General features: G+C 45.4%; 1 protein-coding gene across 1 annotated transcript in view; it reads right to left on the bottom strand.

The window, feature by feature from the left end:
• Positions 1–251: 251 nt before the first annotated feature.
• Positions 252–15,132, bottom strand: part of COG2 (component of oligomeric golgi complex 2) — a 358,467-nt gene continuing 343,586 nt past the window's right edge. The window contains exon 18 of the mRNA XM_078648793.1: positions 252–659. Within this exon, the coding sequence (XP_078504919.1) occupies positions 564–659 (96 nt within the window). The 3' untranslated portion in view covers positions 252–563. The remainder of the gene's footprint in view (positions 660–15,132) is intronic.

Here is a 15,132-nt window from a genome sequence, read left to right as displayed (position 1 = left end):
CTCCTTTGTTAAGAAGCTATGTTGATTTAAGATGTCATGTGCTCCCATCTGCTACTTCTCCATTTAATCCCAGAGTACTCTTGGGCAAATCTATGAAACTACTTGTGTCTATGTTTCGACTATGACCTGGATGTGCCACTCGCTTGAGCGAGTAATGTACATCGAGACACATGGAAGCGCTGGTGCATAAGGATGCTTTAAAAACATTAACTTTTCCCTAGTTTTCGGCGAGCAGAATAAAAGAATACTTATGTTTTTTGATAATTTAATGATAGTTTATGACACAATATTTTAACATACATACTTATATCATTTACAAAAAATATAAACTACATTAGATATATTCCTGCTCCCCTCCATTGTTTTGTACCCTTAAAACACCTTCCATATAATGGAAAACTAAATTCATTCCCCTCTTAATTTTTCTGCAGAAAAATGTCTTTTAACAAGGTGGAAAATCCGTTGCTATAAAAATCAACAGGTACCGCTGTATAGCAAAAGTTGATTAATCTTCTGACTCCCCCCGCCCAAAAAATACAAGCATTATATTTTCAACACCTAATTTATTCAGTAGTGACTTGTTCTCTTGCCAAGATGGCAAGCTCTGACAGCGCCTGGAAGCTTTGGATGTCGGTCGTTTTCAATCCCATCTTCTGTACCTAAAAAAAGTGAACAAAATATTTTACATGACATTGTGCTTAAATAGTTTGTCTCCTCGGTACACTGCACAAACACTTTATTTCCCTTGTATCTACTTTAGGTGTCGAAATGTGCTTCATTTTGATGTTTTGTTGACAATTAAACAGTCAACTTATATTTTAGTAGGACACTCCACAGTACTAAAAGCACTGACAATGCATTTGCGAACCACACACGTGTTCATATGCAAACCATTAATAAACTAGGACAGTGTGGAAACTGCAGCATCAGGTTAATGTTATGTTTTAATAAAAATATGTCCCACATCTCAGAATTTTTTTAATGATTACAGCAAAGAGAAATTATGAAATTGGGTCTACACCTGTTAAGCAAAATAAACTTAAGACACCATATATGTACAAGATACGCTGACACACACCTTTTCGGTACAAAAGTCAAACTAATAAGTGGCAAGAACTGCCATTTTGAAGCGAGTACCATGCATTATAAGAAGCCAGGCAACAACAGGGAGTACGAGATGGGCAATAACATTACCTGTAGGATTTATTTTAATCTACATTCTGTGGGGTGCTTGTGGTCTGTGATACATTGGCGACATAACCTATAGTCCATACATTAGTTTTGAATATACAGGAGCTTCAAAAATGCGTCCAGTGATGTCACCGATGATAAGGTGTCCTGATGCAGCTTTTCTGAAAGCCATTTGTGAGGCTGGCACGCAGTTTTGTCTAACCAGAAAAGAAATCCAGTACTTGGCTTAATGACAATATGGGTTTAAAAGTAGACTTTAATACTCCTATTGTTTATTTAGCCAAGAGCTGGAATTCCTTCACATGCATAAGTGGGCTATGGGAGGGCATTCTTCAGCTACTGACTTGTTTGGTCGAGACCCTTTTAGGTTTGGAGTTCTTAGGTTGTCAAACATTTTTTTAAATCAGTCCACTGTAATTAACCGATACATTTGCTGCAGTTCTTTCTACCTTAAAATGTCGATGGGATGAAAAGTAGTCCCTTCTGTGCTTTTGGTAGCATCATTTATTTTTTTGTTTGGTATGTGATGCACGCACTGAGCATGCTGCAAGCTTATGGACTGGGGGTAAAGGACACGAGCAGCAGGAGCCACTATAAGGTATAAAAATTGTAGTTAGCAAAAGTTTTGTCAAACCCAATACCGCCTACTGCCAACTGAATAGCCAGAACAGGGTTGGACCAGCGCTGCTCACGCTTCACTAGTCCACTAGAGATCTGGGCGAGTCAGGTGACACACACACAGGGAAACCAGCTAAGGGTGCTACTGGGAACAGCTCCACTTGTCCTAAGTAGATGAATTTCCTAAGCTTGCTGCCAGTGTATCGGATGTCATAGTACTTGAGATACCTAGCGTAACAGTTATCCCCCTAGAATATGATAGTGAGCCATGTTGCCAAAATATTTCCTGCCTTGCATGCGAACACCAACACTCAACAAAAACTTGCCTCTATTTCCTTTAGTCCAGCTGCAGAAACCATACCATTGAGTAGCCATTATTCTGGAGGCCTGAAGCTTCTAGAACTTGCGCAAGTCAGGGTATACATGTCAGCTTCAGTTGATACCCATTCTGGCTGACTGGAATGCTGATGGAGCTTGATCTTTGACTTTAGGAGTTGGACATTACATGATGAGGGCTTTTCCTTCAGCACTATCCTACCCTGAAAGTAATGTGCTGGACCGACTTTGGACTACCACTGCATGATATTAACTTTGATGATAACACTCGGTATCTCTGCTTAACTCATACATCAGGGCTGGGTGATCAGACAAACATTGGCCTCACAGAATGAATGCTGGTAAAGCAGAGTAAATGCTGGTAAAGCAATCTGTAAAGCACATTGTGTCAATGTAAACGGTACAGAACTGTGATATGGTGGGTAATGAACCAATGAGATGCAGCTTTAAGATGGCAGAGGCCAAAGCTTTGTCCCCTCAGCTATCTCAGGACACAGACCCATGGTTATCACTGAAGGCTGAGTTGGCTTCCCCAGTCCCTGAACTTCTGCTACTACTGGTGGAATTGACGGGCAGGAAAGAGTCATTGCACAGCTATCCTTAAAGCACTCCAGTCCGGTTTTCCCCCGAACAGCCTACAGCCGTCAAATCACATCTGTCAAGGATGCCAGAACATTTCTGGATAATTCTGTGGCATGCATCTAGGCATGGTGTAGAATAACACTGGCGCCCATTGCAGTCCGCGGTGTCCAGACTGGCCCACGAGATACATTTGGTTGCATCTTGACTTTTATGCAACATTTGTGCAAAAATGTCCTCACGAACAGTGGACAAGGTATTGCATGGCATGTCCCAGAGAACGTGTGTAACAGGTCATAGAACACAAAGCATTCTAAGGTCCAAACTGGTGGAGCAGAAAACCACTCTGCCAATGGAATCAATTCATTTATACGAGCAGTAGAAAAGGGGTTTGGATTCATCTTACTTGTGGATGCCTGAACAACCAGGCTCTTCAAGGTCCAGTATTGCATCTAATAGGCCGGATCACCAAGGGCTGGCCTACAGTGTTGAGCAACTAAATTACTCACTGGTGGCACTGAGCATGGGTTGGCCTAGGGCATTAAGAGTGCCAATGTCAAAGCCTCACTGAAAGTCTGCAAAGCTACGAAGTGGAAGGGACAGGCCGCATCATTTCAGTAAGCAAATTCACCTTAGTTTCTACAGTTAGCAACTGTAACTCCAAGACCCCTGGAATGACCACTGTAGAAGAGACACTAACTTCGGTTGTGGGGCTTGAGCGAGAGTCCAGCTCTGTTTCAGATGAAGTATCAAGGCCCCTAGCATTTTAAAGGGCATCATACATCTGTATAATTGGGGAGTGGGGAGCAAACTGCCTGCCTCCTCGTCATTCTTGTTGTGGGGGAAACATTTTCAAAACCCTAGACTGCATCCGAGTTAGATATAAAAATTTCCTTCAGCCTTTAATAATACAGGCTTTGAGTAAAAGGCAGCACTGTGAAGTCTTCCCTGGTCATAGGCTGTGCTTTAGCGAACTCAAAGCGCGACAGACTCTCACCTAGCTCAATTCAGCACCAGATCCGACACTGGAGATAAGACTGGATTCATAACAGCCAACTCTGGAGATAAGCAAGCACTGGAAAAACCACAACACACGTGGCCTGTGGCAAAGGTCAACAGGCTGTGCCTTAAAGCAGAGGGGACCACGCAAAATCAGAGTGGGGTTAGCTGGTGTTGGAAAAGAACCCCACCAATGGAAGGCACACCAGAGGTACCTGAAACTGTTCAGAATAGTAGCAGTTTTGCCTCCTTAAAGGCATCAATCCACCGCACAGTCAGAAACTGTTCAGAATTTAATGATGCTGGCAGAGTCAGGTCTTCAAAAGGCCAACTGCTCCCTGGAATAGATGCATAGGAAAGAGTGGGATTTCACTTGAACATCTTGTGTTTACGCAGAGACTTGTGTTTCGGTTTTACCCAGGACCTATCTGAGAATGGCGGCCAAGTCTGGGACTATAAATGACCGTTGGACTTTGACTGGGACCCATCACGCTTCATGTGTTTGGCAACATCAACCTTCGCTTCGCTCTGCCTGGTGGTTTTTGGATGCATTAAGGAGCATTTATCACAGGACTTCGATGCAGACTTGGAGCCCAAGCAGTAAATACAGACATCATGTGCATCCATGACTGACATCTGCTTCCTGCAGGCTCAGCACAGTTTCAGCTTGTCGCCCTCACAGGAGACACATTCCCTGCACAGCCATGGTTCAAATTTGGAAGTCAGTAAACACCAAGCAATATTGGAAGCAGAGCTCAAGATCTACGAAGGGTCCTGAAAAAGAGGAACAGCATGCAGTGGTGGTGCTTATATGCAGTTCCAGCTTGTCACTTCCGGAGCCAGAATGGTGCCACTGTAGAGCCCAACGGCGCCTCCTGCTGGCGCATGGGAGCAGAAGGGTCTAGTAGGAAACACATTTTGAAGTTACGGTTTCCCAACAATGTATTTATTTTTAAAATGTTATATAAAATATAACTGTGATATAACTTAATATATAAGATTTTATTTTATAATATATTAACAGCAATATAATGTAATATAATATTTTCTCGTAATATAATATTTTATCTTCAATATCGAATGAATCCTCACCTGTAAGCAATTTTGTTAATCCTTACTCTACTTCTCTTCTCCATGAGATCTGATCCCATTGATCTTCCAGACATTGTTGGAGAGGCCGCAGGAAGAGACGTGCATGCAGGGCCAAGAAAATACACAATGCCGATTAACCCAGAAGGGAAAAAACTTGTCTCACTGTTGGAAGGGATGTTTTCTTCAGATTGTGACCCTTTCTGAAGGATAGATAATCGACTCCCCTCCAAAGGAAACGTGTGTGTACTGGTTCTAGAGCTGCACCAGGTAATGCAGGGATTGAACAAGTGTCAAGATGGATTTTTTGTGATTCACGTGCAGATCTAGTCGATTGAGAGTCATGACAGTTAGGTGATAATGTTGGCTTGCTTGCTGAAAGGAAGATGCCTTGATGAGCCAATCATACAGATATGGATAGATGAAGATACTCATGTTTATGAGGTAGGCTGCTACAACCGTCATGCATTTGGGGAAAGTTTGAGATGCAGACCTGATGCTGAAGGGAAGGACCTTGTATTGATAGTGGTCTTTCCTACAATGAACCTCAATAACGTTTTATGCTTTTTGACTATTGGGATGTGAAAATAGGCATCTTGCAGGTCTATTGAGCATCGCCAGTGCACTTGATGGCGTTGAGGATAGATCTGATGAAGAGCCAACATCCAGAATTTTTCTTTGCAAACCCATTTGTTCAGTTTCTTGAGGTCAGAAATGGTTTTGTATTCATTTTTGGATCCTTTATTCTTCACCAGAAGAAAATAGGAATAAATTCCCATTCCTTTCAGGCATGTTTCTGCAAAAGGATGGATACTTCTTGTTGCAGTTAATCCCGTACGTAAAGGGAAGGCAAAATAGATGGTGGTGGGCACTTGAATCCGAGACAGTATCCATGCTCTACAATATCCAGAACCCATTTTTCGGTGGTTATCTGTTGCTACTCTTGCAGGAAAGATGCTATGCTTCCCCCTACAAGAGTATGAATAGAGAAGAGAGGAAGAGATGAATTGTTGTTTGCCACCCGTTGTTTTAGTGGCTTAAGCAAAAGATTGCTGTCCTCCTCTGCCTTCTGACCGACTGCGCTGTTGTTGATGTCTATAAGGCTGAGATAAAGGTTGCTGCTGTCCTGTAGACCAATGAGGGGTTTGCACCCTCTGGCGAAAATAGTGGCAGTCATAGGGCCTATAGGAATGTTTCCTATTCTCTCTTCTTTTTTCCAATCTGACAGCTTTGAGAGTGTCGAGCTCTGCATTCATCCTAGACATCTCATCATCAACATGAGAGGCAAACAAGGTATTAACAGAATACGGAAGGTTGAGAATTCGATGTTGGGCCTCAGGTTTCAAGCTTGTGAGTCTCAGCCAAGAATAGAACCGAAGAGGCAGGCCATGACAATAGCCATGTGCTGCTAGAGTGGAGGAATCTGCTGCAGTAGAGATAACTTGGTTTGACACCATCATGACCCCATTAACAATCTCTTGGGAATTCTGACGCTCTTCTCTGGGAAGATAGTCCATAAAATGTTGAATGGAGTCCCAAAGAGCCCTGCCATAGCGCCCTAAAAGGTCAGTTGCACTAACAGCTTTCATAGAAACTGCAGATGTTCCACAGACCTTTCAGCCCGGTGAATCCAATTTCTTGCTCTCCTTATCAGGAGGTACTGTAGAAGGCATTACGTTTTAGAACTGCTGATACAATGACAGAGTCTGGAAATGAATCTGTTTGCAGAAAGGATGAATCTTGATCTGGTGGTCTGTATTTCTTCTGCAGGCGTGATGGAGCAGCCTTCACAGTAACCAGAGTCAGAAAAAGCTCAATCGCTGGAGCTAAAAGGCCTGGAACCAAATGGAATAGTGGTCTTAGCTGCAGACCTTCGATGAAGATTCTCAAAGATTACTGGTGTGGATGTAGTAGTAGTAGTCAGTAAGCTGATATTCAATTTGCTTGCTCCCCTAATAAGTACTTCTTGGAAGGTGTTAACATCTATTGGAGATATTCTCAGTGGAGGAGAATCTGTTACAGAAGGCAAATACAATCCTGACGATTATGTATGACGAGATTGGTAGGCTTCTGATGTACAGTATCTTTTTCGTCGTGAAAGAAAGCGTCTGTGAGACCTTAAACAATGATGCAGTGGTATCTCGATCTTGACCAATAGGTATGAGGTCTGGTGTGACGGGAGCAAGATCTAGGTTGCCTTGATGTAGGTGTCACTGGCTCAGTATGCTGCGGTGGCAGAGAGACTGGCAAAATTGGCAATGGAGGTACTGCTGGTTGGAGAGAAGGAGGAGAGTACTCAAGGCAGTTTTGGCTAATCCGGAATGATTACTGGAGAGGTGGGCCTAGATGGTGAATAGGCCAGAGAGCACTCTGAATAAGACTCTGAAGGATGTCTGTGCGCATTCATCTGTGAAAGCCACTTGGCTGTCTTGGGCAAGGAAGTTGTATGATGTTTCAACATCAAACCATGTCTGGTTGTTGAAGTTGCATGGTGTTTCTGCGTCGACTGTGTTCTTGACATCGACCCAGCTCTTGATGGTGAGCAAGTAAGAGCAGTACCTCTTTATGACATTAAGCGGGAGCAATGTCTTCCTCCAGAGAGAGAGCGTGACTTAGGGGCACTGGTAGAGGGTGCAGTCTCTCCTTGCCCTTCAGAAGTCTCACCAGTCTGGGAAACCTGCCATCTGTGGTGCTCCACTTGGTCATGGAGGTACATTTTCTCTCTCTCCCTCAAAGTGCGCCTGGAGATGGTCTTGCCGTGGCGGCACATCTTGGAGTCATGCGAGTCTATCAAACATAAGGTATAGATCCTATGCGGGTCTGGTTTTGCCATTTTCTGCTACACTCTGGGCAGTTTGCAAAAAGAGTTGGCATTCTGTGAAAAATCAGAAACATTTCGTGTCAGAAAATTATTTTAAAATATTGTGAACCCTAAAGGACGTAGAGTGAATTTGCCTTAAAAATCCTAAGATGAAAATTATTGTGAAAGAAAACATCTTTAAAAAGGGAGAGCTCTGCTCTAGCATCCTGTCAGTAGGAGCCTGGGGAAAAAAACGGAGTAAACTGCCACCTGACACTGAGGGTCAGAAGGTTGTTAAAGGCACAGTGTCCTATTTACATTGTTTCTATGATGCAGCCTACACAGACTACATTCCTATGTATTACTCCTTATCTTACTTTAAAAGGAAGTAAAAAGCGCTTGTGAAGGATGTTTTTAAAAGATCATTTTTCTTTTCGCACCAGTGATCTTTAGAGTATGACCCTTTTTTTCCTTCAAAATGTGAAAGTAATTCAATAAAGATTGGTCATATAGCCTGTTTTTAAGGCTGAACAAGTCTGTCACATACGTTTCCTGGCCTTTCTGAAGTAAGGCGAAGTAGATGCGACTTTGAAAGAAACGCTCTGGGATTCACACATGTGGCTGGGACTATTCAGTGCTATGATTATCAGACTATCAGTACAGATACCCTGAGAGAGAACCTTTTTTCTGCAACAATCTTTTCCACTGAAAATGTAATCAAAGTACTATTCAGAACTCTGCAATACTCTCTAGCTCCCTCACTAGCTCCTAAGAGGTCTTCCTGTCAAAGGTGGTTGTGTCACTCCCCTTTCTTTCATTTAACAAAGTCATGCATATTCAAGATGAGGTTTCTTGAACTGCAAATGCAATAAGAAATCCATCTGTTATGCCATCAGAGGACACCCCAACCCCTTCTTGGAGGGTCCCATGCAGAATACATGCCAGACTTTTTCCACATAGATATGGCTAAATTAATAACAATTAGCAAGATCTCAGGTTATCTCACAGAGCTCTACCTGGAAACTTCCGACCCACATCATTTTAGCCCACCATTTGTCCGTTACACTATCCTTTTAAACCTCTAATGAGAGCAGCACCTGCTGAAGTGTGAAGTTTCGCAGAGACCTCATTTCTTTATACCACCTTTAGGTCTGGTCAGATAACAGAGGTAGTACATCTTTCTGTGACTGAAGAACCAAAAATGCGGATGGCGATGGCACTCAAGCTCTAATCATTTTGAATTAATTTGCAGGCTCTGATGCGGCCAGTTGTTAAGCCAGAGATTAGATGAGGCTTGGACTGATGGACAGGCCTACAAATAGATTATGTTCTTTCTTTCAGACAAAATGTTGCAATACATTATTGTTCGAATTGGTACCATGTTGGCATAGTCTGGGACTTTCCACCTCCCCACTTTCATTACAAGGACCCCAAACATATGTTGATCATCTACTGCATGGAGTGAGCTTCTTTGTTTATGTTGAGGCACCCAGATCCTATTGGACTTAGGTGGAGAAATGTGGTTCACCAACATTCTTTTGGCAAGCGTTCCAGCTTCAATAAGTGAATTACTGAAAACGGAACATCTTGGTCAGTGTCCAATCAGAATTACACAATATGTTTTTGGAGTAGTCAGAAAATGTATACTGGAATCAACGTTCTGTCGGCAGGAAGATAGGAGAGAAAGAATCTACTGTATTATACATATCCATACAACAGCAAGTTACTGAAGATAAGTAACTTGTTTTTATAAAGGACACTCTTTACCACAAGTTTCTTATGGGAACACACCCATAACAGGCTCTAAGAGGAGGTGAACTAGGGTTAAAGTGTACTGTATATTAGTCTAGAGTAAGCTCTGAAGTACATATCTATCGAACTATAAGCCTGCTCTTGCATGAGCAGCATACAAACAATAATGTCTGAGGAAAACAATGCAGAGTTACTCAAGTAGCTGCCAGATCCTTTCACCTGGTTATAGAGACTTGAAGCCTCTTTGGAGGATCCATTCCTTCTAGTTCATAAATGAGGAACTGAAAATGATGTGTGTCTTTGCTGATTTTGTTAGGAAGTGTCTTTCATAACTTAGAAAGCTTTATCATATACACTTGGTTCCCTTGTTCTCGAAGCATAAAGGCTCAGACCTTTTCATAGGACTTAACCTTTGTAACCCCTCCTCATCTTTCAAGGACTGGGATTAGCAAGCTATCACTTGGGGCAAATTCAACTCTGAAATGAGTTATCGGAATAAGTAGGGCTTCACTCTCAGTATTGTTCTGTCCTTGACCTTATTCTTAGAAAACACAATAAATGGGGTAGAAGCCGAAAGTGCCTGTAGCTCTCCAACACTCCTGGCTGAAGTGACTGCTCCCAAAGAACAAGTTACTTACCTTCGGTAACGCTTTTTCTGGTGGATACAGCATCTGCCTGTGGATTCCTCACCTTGTGAATATCCCCTTGCGTCAGCAACATTTGGAAATTCTTTTTGTAGCTTCGCGTTGACGTGGACGACGTCACAGAGGCACGACACCGCGCGCGACTCCGCTGACGTCACCGACTCCATAATAGGCCCACGCCGGTGTGATGACTTCAGTTCCGACCTTTTTTCCGTGCCTTCGAGGCACACGGACGGACCAACATCAGTAGATATATACACAGTATACACATATCAAGATAACACACACAGTGTGAAACCAATGCAGAAAAGCAATTGAATTAAACTTTTCCTTCAACAATAAAAACATATTAACATCACAGATACTCAGGTATAGAAGAGTGGACAACGGGGAGGCGGGTGGGTCAGTGAGGAATCCACAGGCAGATACTGTATCCACCAGAAAAAGCGTTACCGAAGGTAAGTAACTTGTTCTTCTGATGGATACATCTGCCAGTGGATTCCTCACTTTGTAAATAGATTCCCACAGCAGTCCCCACTCCCGGAGATGGTTGTCCACTCTCCTATACCAGAAAATACTGGAGGACAGAACGCGCAAAGTGGCCTTCCCTCCTCACTTCGGTATCCAAGCAGTAATGCTTCGCGAAAGTGTGGAGGGAGGCCCAAGTTGCCGCTTTACAAATGTCCTCAACAGGTACACCCCTAGACAAAGCAGATGTTGAAGACTTTGCTCTAGTAGAGTGGGCTCTTATACCCTCTGGAGGTTCCTTACCAGCCAGGGCGTAGCAGATCTTGATGCATAGAATTATCCATCTCGAAAGTGTGCGCTTGTGCACAGCTCTTCCTTTGCTGCAACCAGCAAATCCAACAAACAGCTGGTCATCAACTCGATAGTCCTTAGTCCTATCAAGATAAAAGCTCACCGCCCTCTTAGGGTCCAGACGGTGAAGCCGCTCCTCCTCCTTGGAAGGGTGTGGGGAGGATAGAAGGTAGGAAGGGTAATAGACTGTCATAGATGGAAGGGAGTTACCACCTTAGGCAGAAAAGCAGCCCTGGTCCTAAGAACCATTCGTTCAGCATGAATGGTCAAGAATGGGGGCTTTGAACTAAGAGCTTGAAGCTCACTTACCCTCCTTGCAGAGGTAATTGCAACTAGGAAAACCGTCTTAAAAGACAACAACCTCAAGGGACAATTATGTAGAGGTTCGAAAGGGGAACCCATTAGAAAAGTAAGCATCAGATTCAAGTACCATTGAGGCACAATAAAAGGAGTAGGAGGAAATGTATTTGTAAGGCCCTTCAGAAATCTTAAAACAATAGGTGATTTAAACAAGGACGGCTGATCCGGCAGGCAGAGAAAAGCCGACAAAGCCGAAAGATAACCTTTCACTGTAGCCACAGCAAAACCTTGCTGCGCTAAAGAAAGAGCAAATAGGAGCATATCTGACAAACGAGACCTCAAAGGGTCAATGGACTTCTCCCCACACCAAGTCACAAATTTAGACCATCTGTAAGAAGAGATTGACTTAGTGGAGTCACACCTGGCCGACAGAATGACATCCACCACATCATGCGGGAGAAAAAAGGAATTCAGGTTGCCCCGTTCAATCTCCAGGCATGAAGGTGTAAGGTCTGGAGGTGGCGGTGTAGAACCTGCCCCTCCATCTGAGAGAGGAGATCTGCCCTGAAAGGGAGACGGAGCGGCGGGCACGAGGAGAGGTGGAGAAGATCTGTGTACCACACCCTTCTTGGCCAATCCGGTGCGAGCAATATAACTTGGGCCCGGTCTTGGCGAATCTTCCTCAGAACCCGAGGAATCAAGGGTATGGGAGGAAACGCGTAAAGGAGTTGCGAGTCCCAACTCAACTGAAATGCGTCCCCCAAGGCTCCCTGCATCGGAAACTGGAGGCTGCAGAATGACGGGCAGTGAGCATTCTTGCGAGTGGCGAACAGGTCCACCTGAGGAGTCCCCCACGTCCAAAAGACGTGACGTACCACCTCTGGATGAAGCCTCCACTCGTGGTCGGCTGAGAACTGCCGACAGACTGTCTGCACGCACGTTCAGAACTCCGGCCAGATGATTTGCCATCAGACAAATCTGATGATCCTGAACCCAGAGACGCAGAGCCTCTCTGCAGAGACACTGCGACCCTACTCCTCCCTGCTTGTTTACATACCACATCGCGGTGGTGTTGTCCATCAGGACCTGAACCGACCGCCCGCGAAGGGAAGGAGGCCTTGAGCGCCAGACGTATCGCCCGCAATTCCAGAAGGTTGATGTGAAGCAGCCTTTCCTCTGGAGAACAAAGACCCTTGATCTCCAGATCCCCCAGATGAGCACCCCACCCTAGAGTGGACGCATCCGTTATCACTGTGGCCACCGCTGGAGGAAGTTGGAAAGGCTTTCCTTGAGACAGATTGCCCTCAACACTCCACCAAGGCAGATCCGCTGCAGTTTCTCTGGAGATCCTGATGGACTCCCTGAGATCTCCGTTGTGTTGATACCACTGCCTGCGGAGGCACCACTGGAGTGCCTTCATATGCCAGCGTGCATGGTTGACCAACAGAATGCAGGAAGCCATCAGACCGAGCAGACGAACGAGCATCAGGACTGGAACGACCGCTCCATTGTGAAATAAAGGAATCATTTCCTGTATGTCGCGAATCCTTTGAGGTGGAGGGAATGCTCGACATACAGTAGTATCCAGTACTGCACCTATGAACAGGTTGCGCTGGGAGGGCATCAGGTGAGATTTGGGTACATTTATTGAAAAACCCAACCTGTACAACAACATAGTTGTGACTTGCAGATGATGGAGCACTTTCTCCGGAGATTCTGCTTTGATCAGCCAATCGTCCAGATAAGGAAATACCGGAACCCCTGACCTTCGGAGATGTGCAGCCACCACTGCCATCACCTTGGTGAAGACTCGAGGCGTAGTAGTAAGACCAAACGGAAGGACCGCAAACTGGTAGTGCTGCGATCCCACCGTAAAACGGAGATACTTCCTGTGCGACTTCAGAATGGGGATGTGGAAACACGAATCCTGCAAGTCGATCGACACCATCCAGTCTTCTTCCAACAGCGCTTGAAGAACCTGCGCAAGGGTGAGCATCTTGAACTTCTCCTGCTTCAGGTAAAGGTTCAAGATCCTGAGATCCAGGATTGGACGAAGTCTGCCATCCTTTTTGGGGATCAGGAAATACCGGGAGTAGCACCCCCTGACCCCTCTCCTGCTCTGGAACCACCTCTATCGCACCCTTTCTGAACAGAGCCAGGACTTCTTCCTGCAAGAGCAGCAGGTGGTCCTCCGCACAAAAACCTTGGCAAGGAGGGTAATTCGGGGGAAATTCCAGAGAGGGAAGAGCATACCTATTCTCCACGAGATTGAGAACCCAAAGATCCGATGTAATCAATTCCCAATCTCGTAGAAAATGGGTAAGCCGGCCCCCCACTGGGCCCACATGATCCGGAATGGCGGAACTAGGGCTGCTTTGCTGTGGTGGCAGGGGGTTGGGAAGAGATAGAGGAGGAGGAGGCCTGTCGACCCCTAGGATGAGCTCCTTGCCTGCCTCTGTACGACTTGTACAGCGTATTTTGCTGCTGCTGCTGCTGTTGAGGCTGCCTGTAGGTTCGAAAGGAAGACCTGCCAAAACCTCTGAACCTTCTCCCTGTAGTACCTCTGGACTGTAGGCCCAAAGATCTCGCCGTTGCTCTGCTGTCCTTGAACCTTTCTAAAGCAGCATCAGCCTTCTTTCCAAACAATCCTGACCCATCCAAGGGCAAATCCATCAAGGCAGCTTGGACATCCGCAGAGAATTCAGAGGATTTAAGCCATGCCACTCTTCTTGTGGCCACTGAAGAACCCATCACTCTTGCCACCGAGTCAGCAGTGTTCAGGCCACTCTGAATGACCTGTCTAGCGGCAGCCTGAGTGTCAACAATCACCTCTTGGAAATCCTTCCTATCCTCCTCAGGAAGCTTTGGAACCAGCTGTTTGACTGAATTCATCAACGCATAGATATAGCGTCCCATTAGACAAGCTGCATTAGTTGATTTGAGCACCATGCTTGCCGAGGAAAATACTTTTTTAGCAGCCTGGTCCTGCTTCTTCGATTCCTTATCCCCAGGAACCTGTGGAAAAGCGCCCGCAGATTTTTTCGAGCAGGCCGCCTCCTGCACAACCAAGCTCTTCGGCAAGGGGTGTGTGGATAAAAAGTCCGGGTCACCAGGCGCCACCCTGTACCTTCTTGCAACCGCCCTTGAAACAGCAGGGGCTGTAAGTGGTCTTTTCCAAACCTCAGATATAGGCTCCGCCAAAGCATCATTAAAAGGAAGCATAGGCTCGACCACAGAGATAGGCGAATTAAGGACTTCAGTCGGTATATTAGCCTTATACTCAGCAGTTGGAAGTGTTAAATTCAACAAGTCTGCAGCCTTTCTTATTACCACGTGATAAGGTGTCACATCCTTAGAACGGGTGTCAGAAACCAGAGGCCAAATCCCAATCAGGGGACAGTTTAAGACCACTAGCCTCTCTCAGATCATCGAAAAGATCCTCTGAATCCTGCAGCTCACCCTCTTCCATTTCTGCTTCACGATACCTCTGCTCTTCCAGAAGTCTCTGTGACTCACGCCTCGACCTCTCCTTCATGAATGAAGTCAACAGATCGGGAATCGACTCCGTCGGAGCTGGCGTCGAGCCCGAAGCTGGAGGACCAGACCGCTGAACACTAGGTCGGATCAGATTCGGCATCGGCGTCGAAGGTCTTGGCGTCGAAGGCTTTGGCAGCGCCGAGTAAACCCAAGGCGGCGTCGGTACCAGCATAAATGGCATAAAAGGCGCAGGAGCGTAAGTCTGGGGGACACCCAGATTGTATGCTAATGGACCCGTGGGACCAACCGGTGCACCAAAGGGGTACATAGCTCTTGAATACACTCCATACATAGCATTCAGGAACTGAGTAGGGTCCTGACCTAGAGCAGGAAAAGCTGGATAAGAGCCCACAGGCTGCTCTCGAGGGAGTGGAGTTTTCTCGACTTCGACCTCCACCTCTGGCTGATGCACCGGGGTCGACGAACCCGCAGGCAACGGAGCCTCCTCTTCTCCTCCATCTTCTTCAT

Source organism: Lissotriton helveticus, chromosome 6 (assembly GCF_964261635.1).
Source record: "Lissotriton helveticus chromosome 6, aLisHel1.1, whole genome shotgun sequence".
NCBI classification, from domain to species: domain Eukaryota; kingdom Metazoa; phylum Chordata; class Amphibia; order Caudata; family Salamandridae; genus Lissotriton; species Lissotriton helveticus.
Note: the sequence above shows the minus strand (reverse complement) of the source record. Positions and strands in the feature narration are given on the sequence as shown.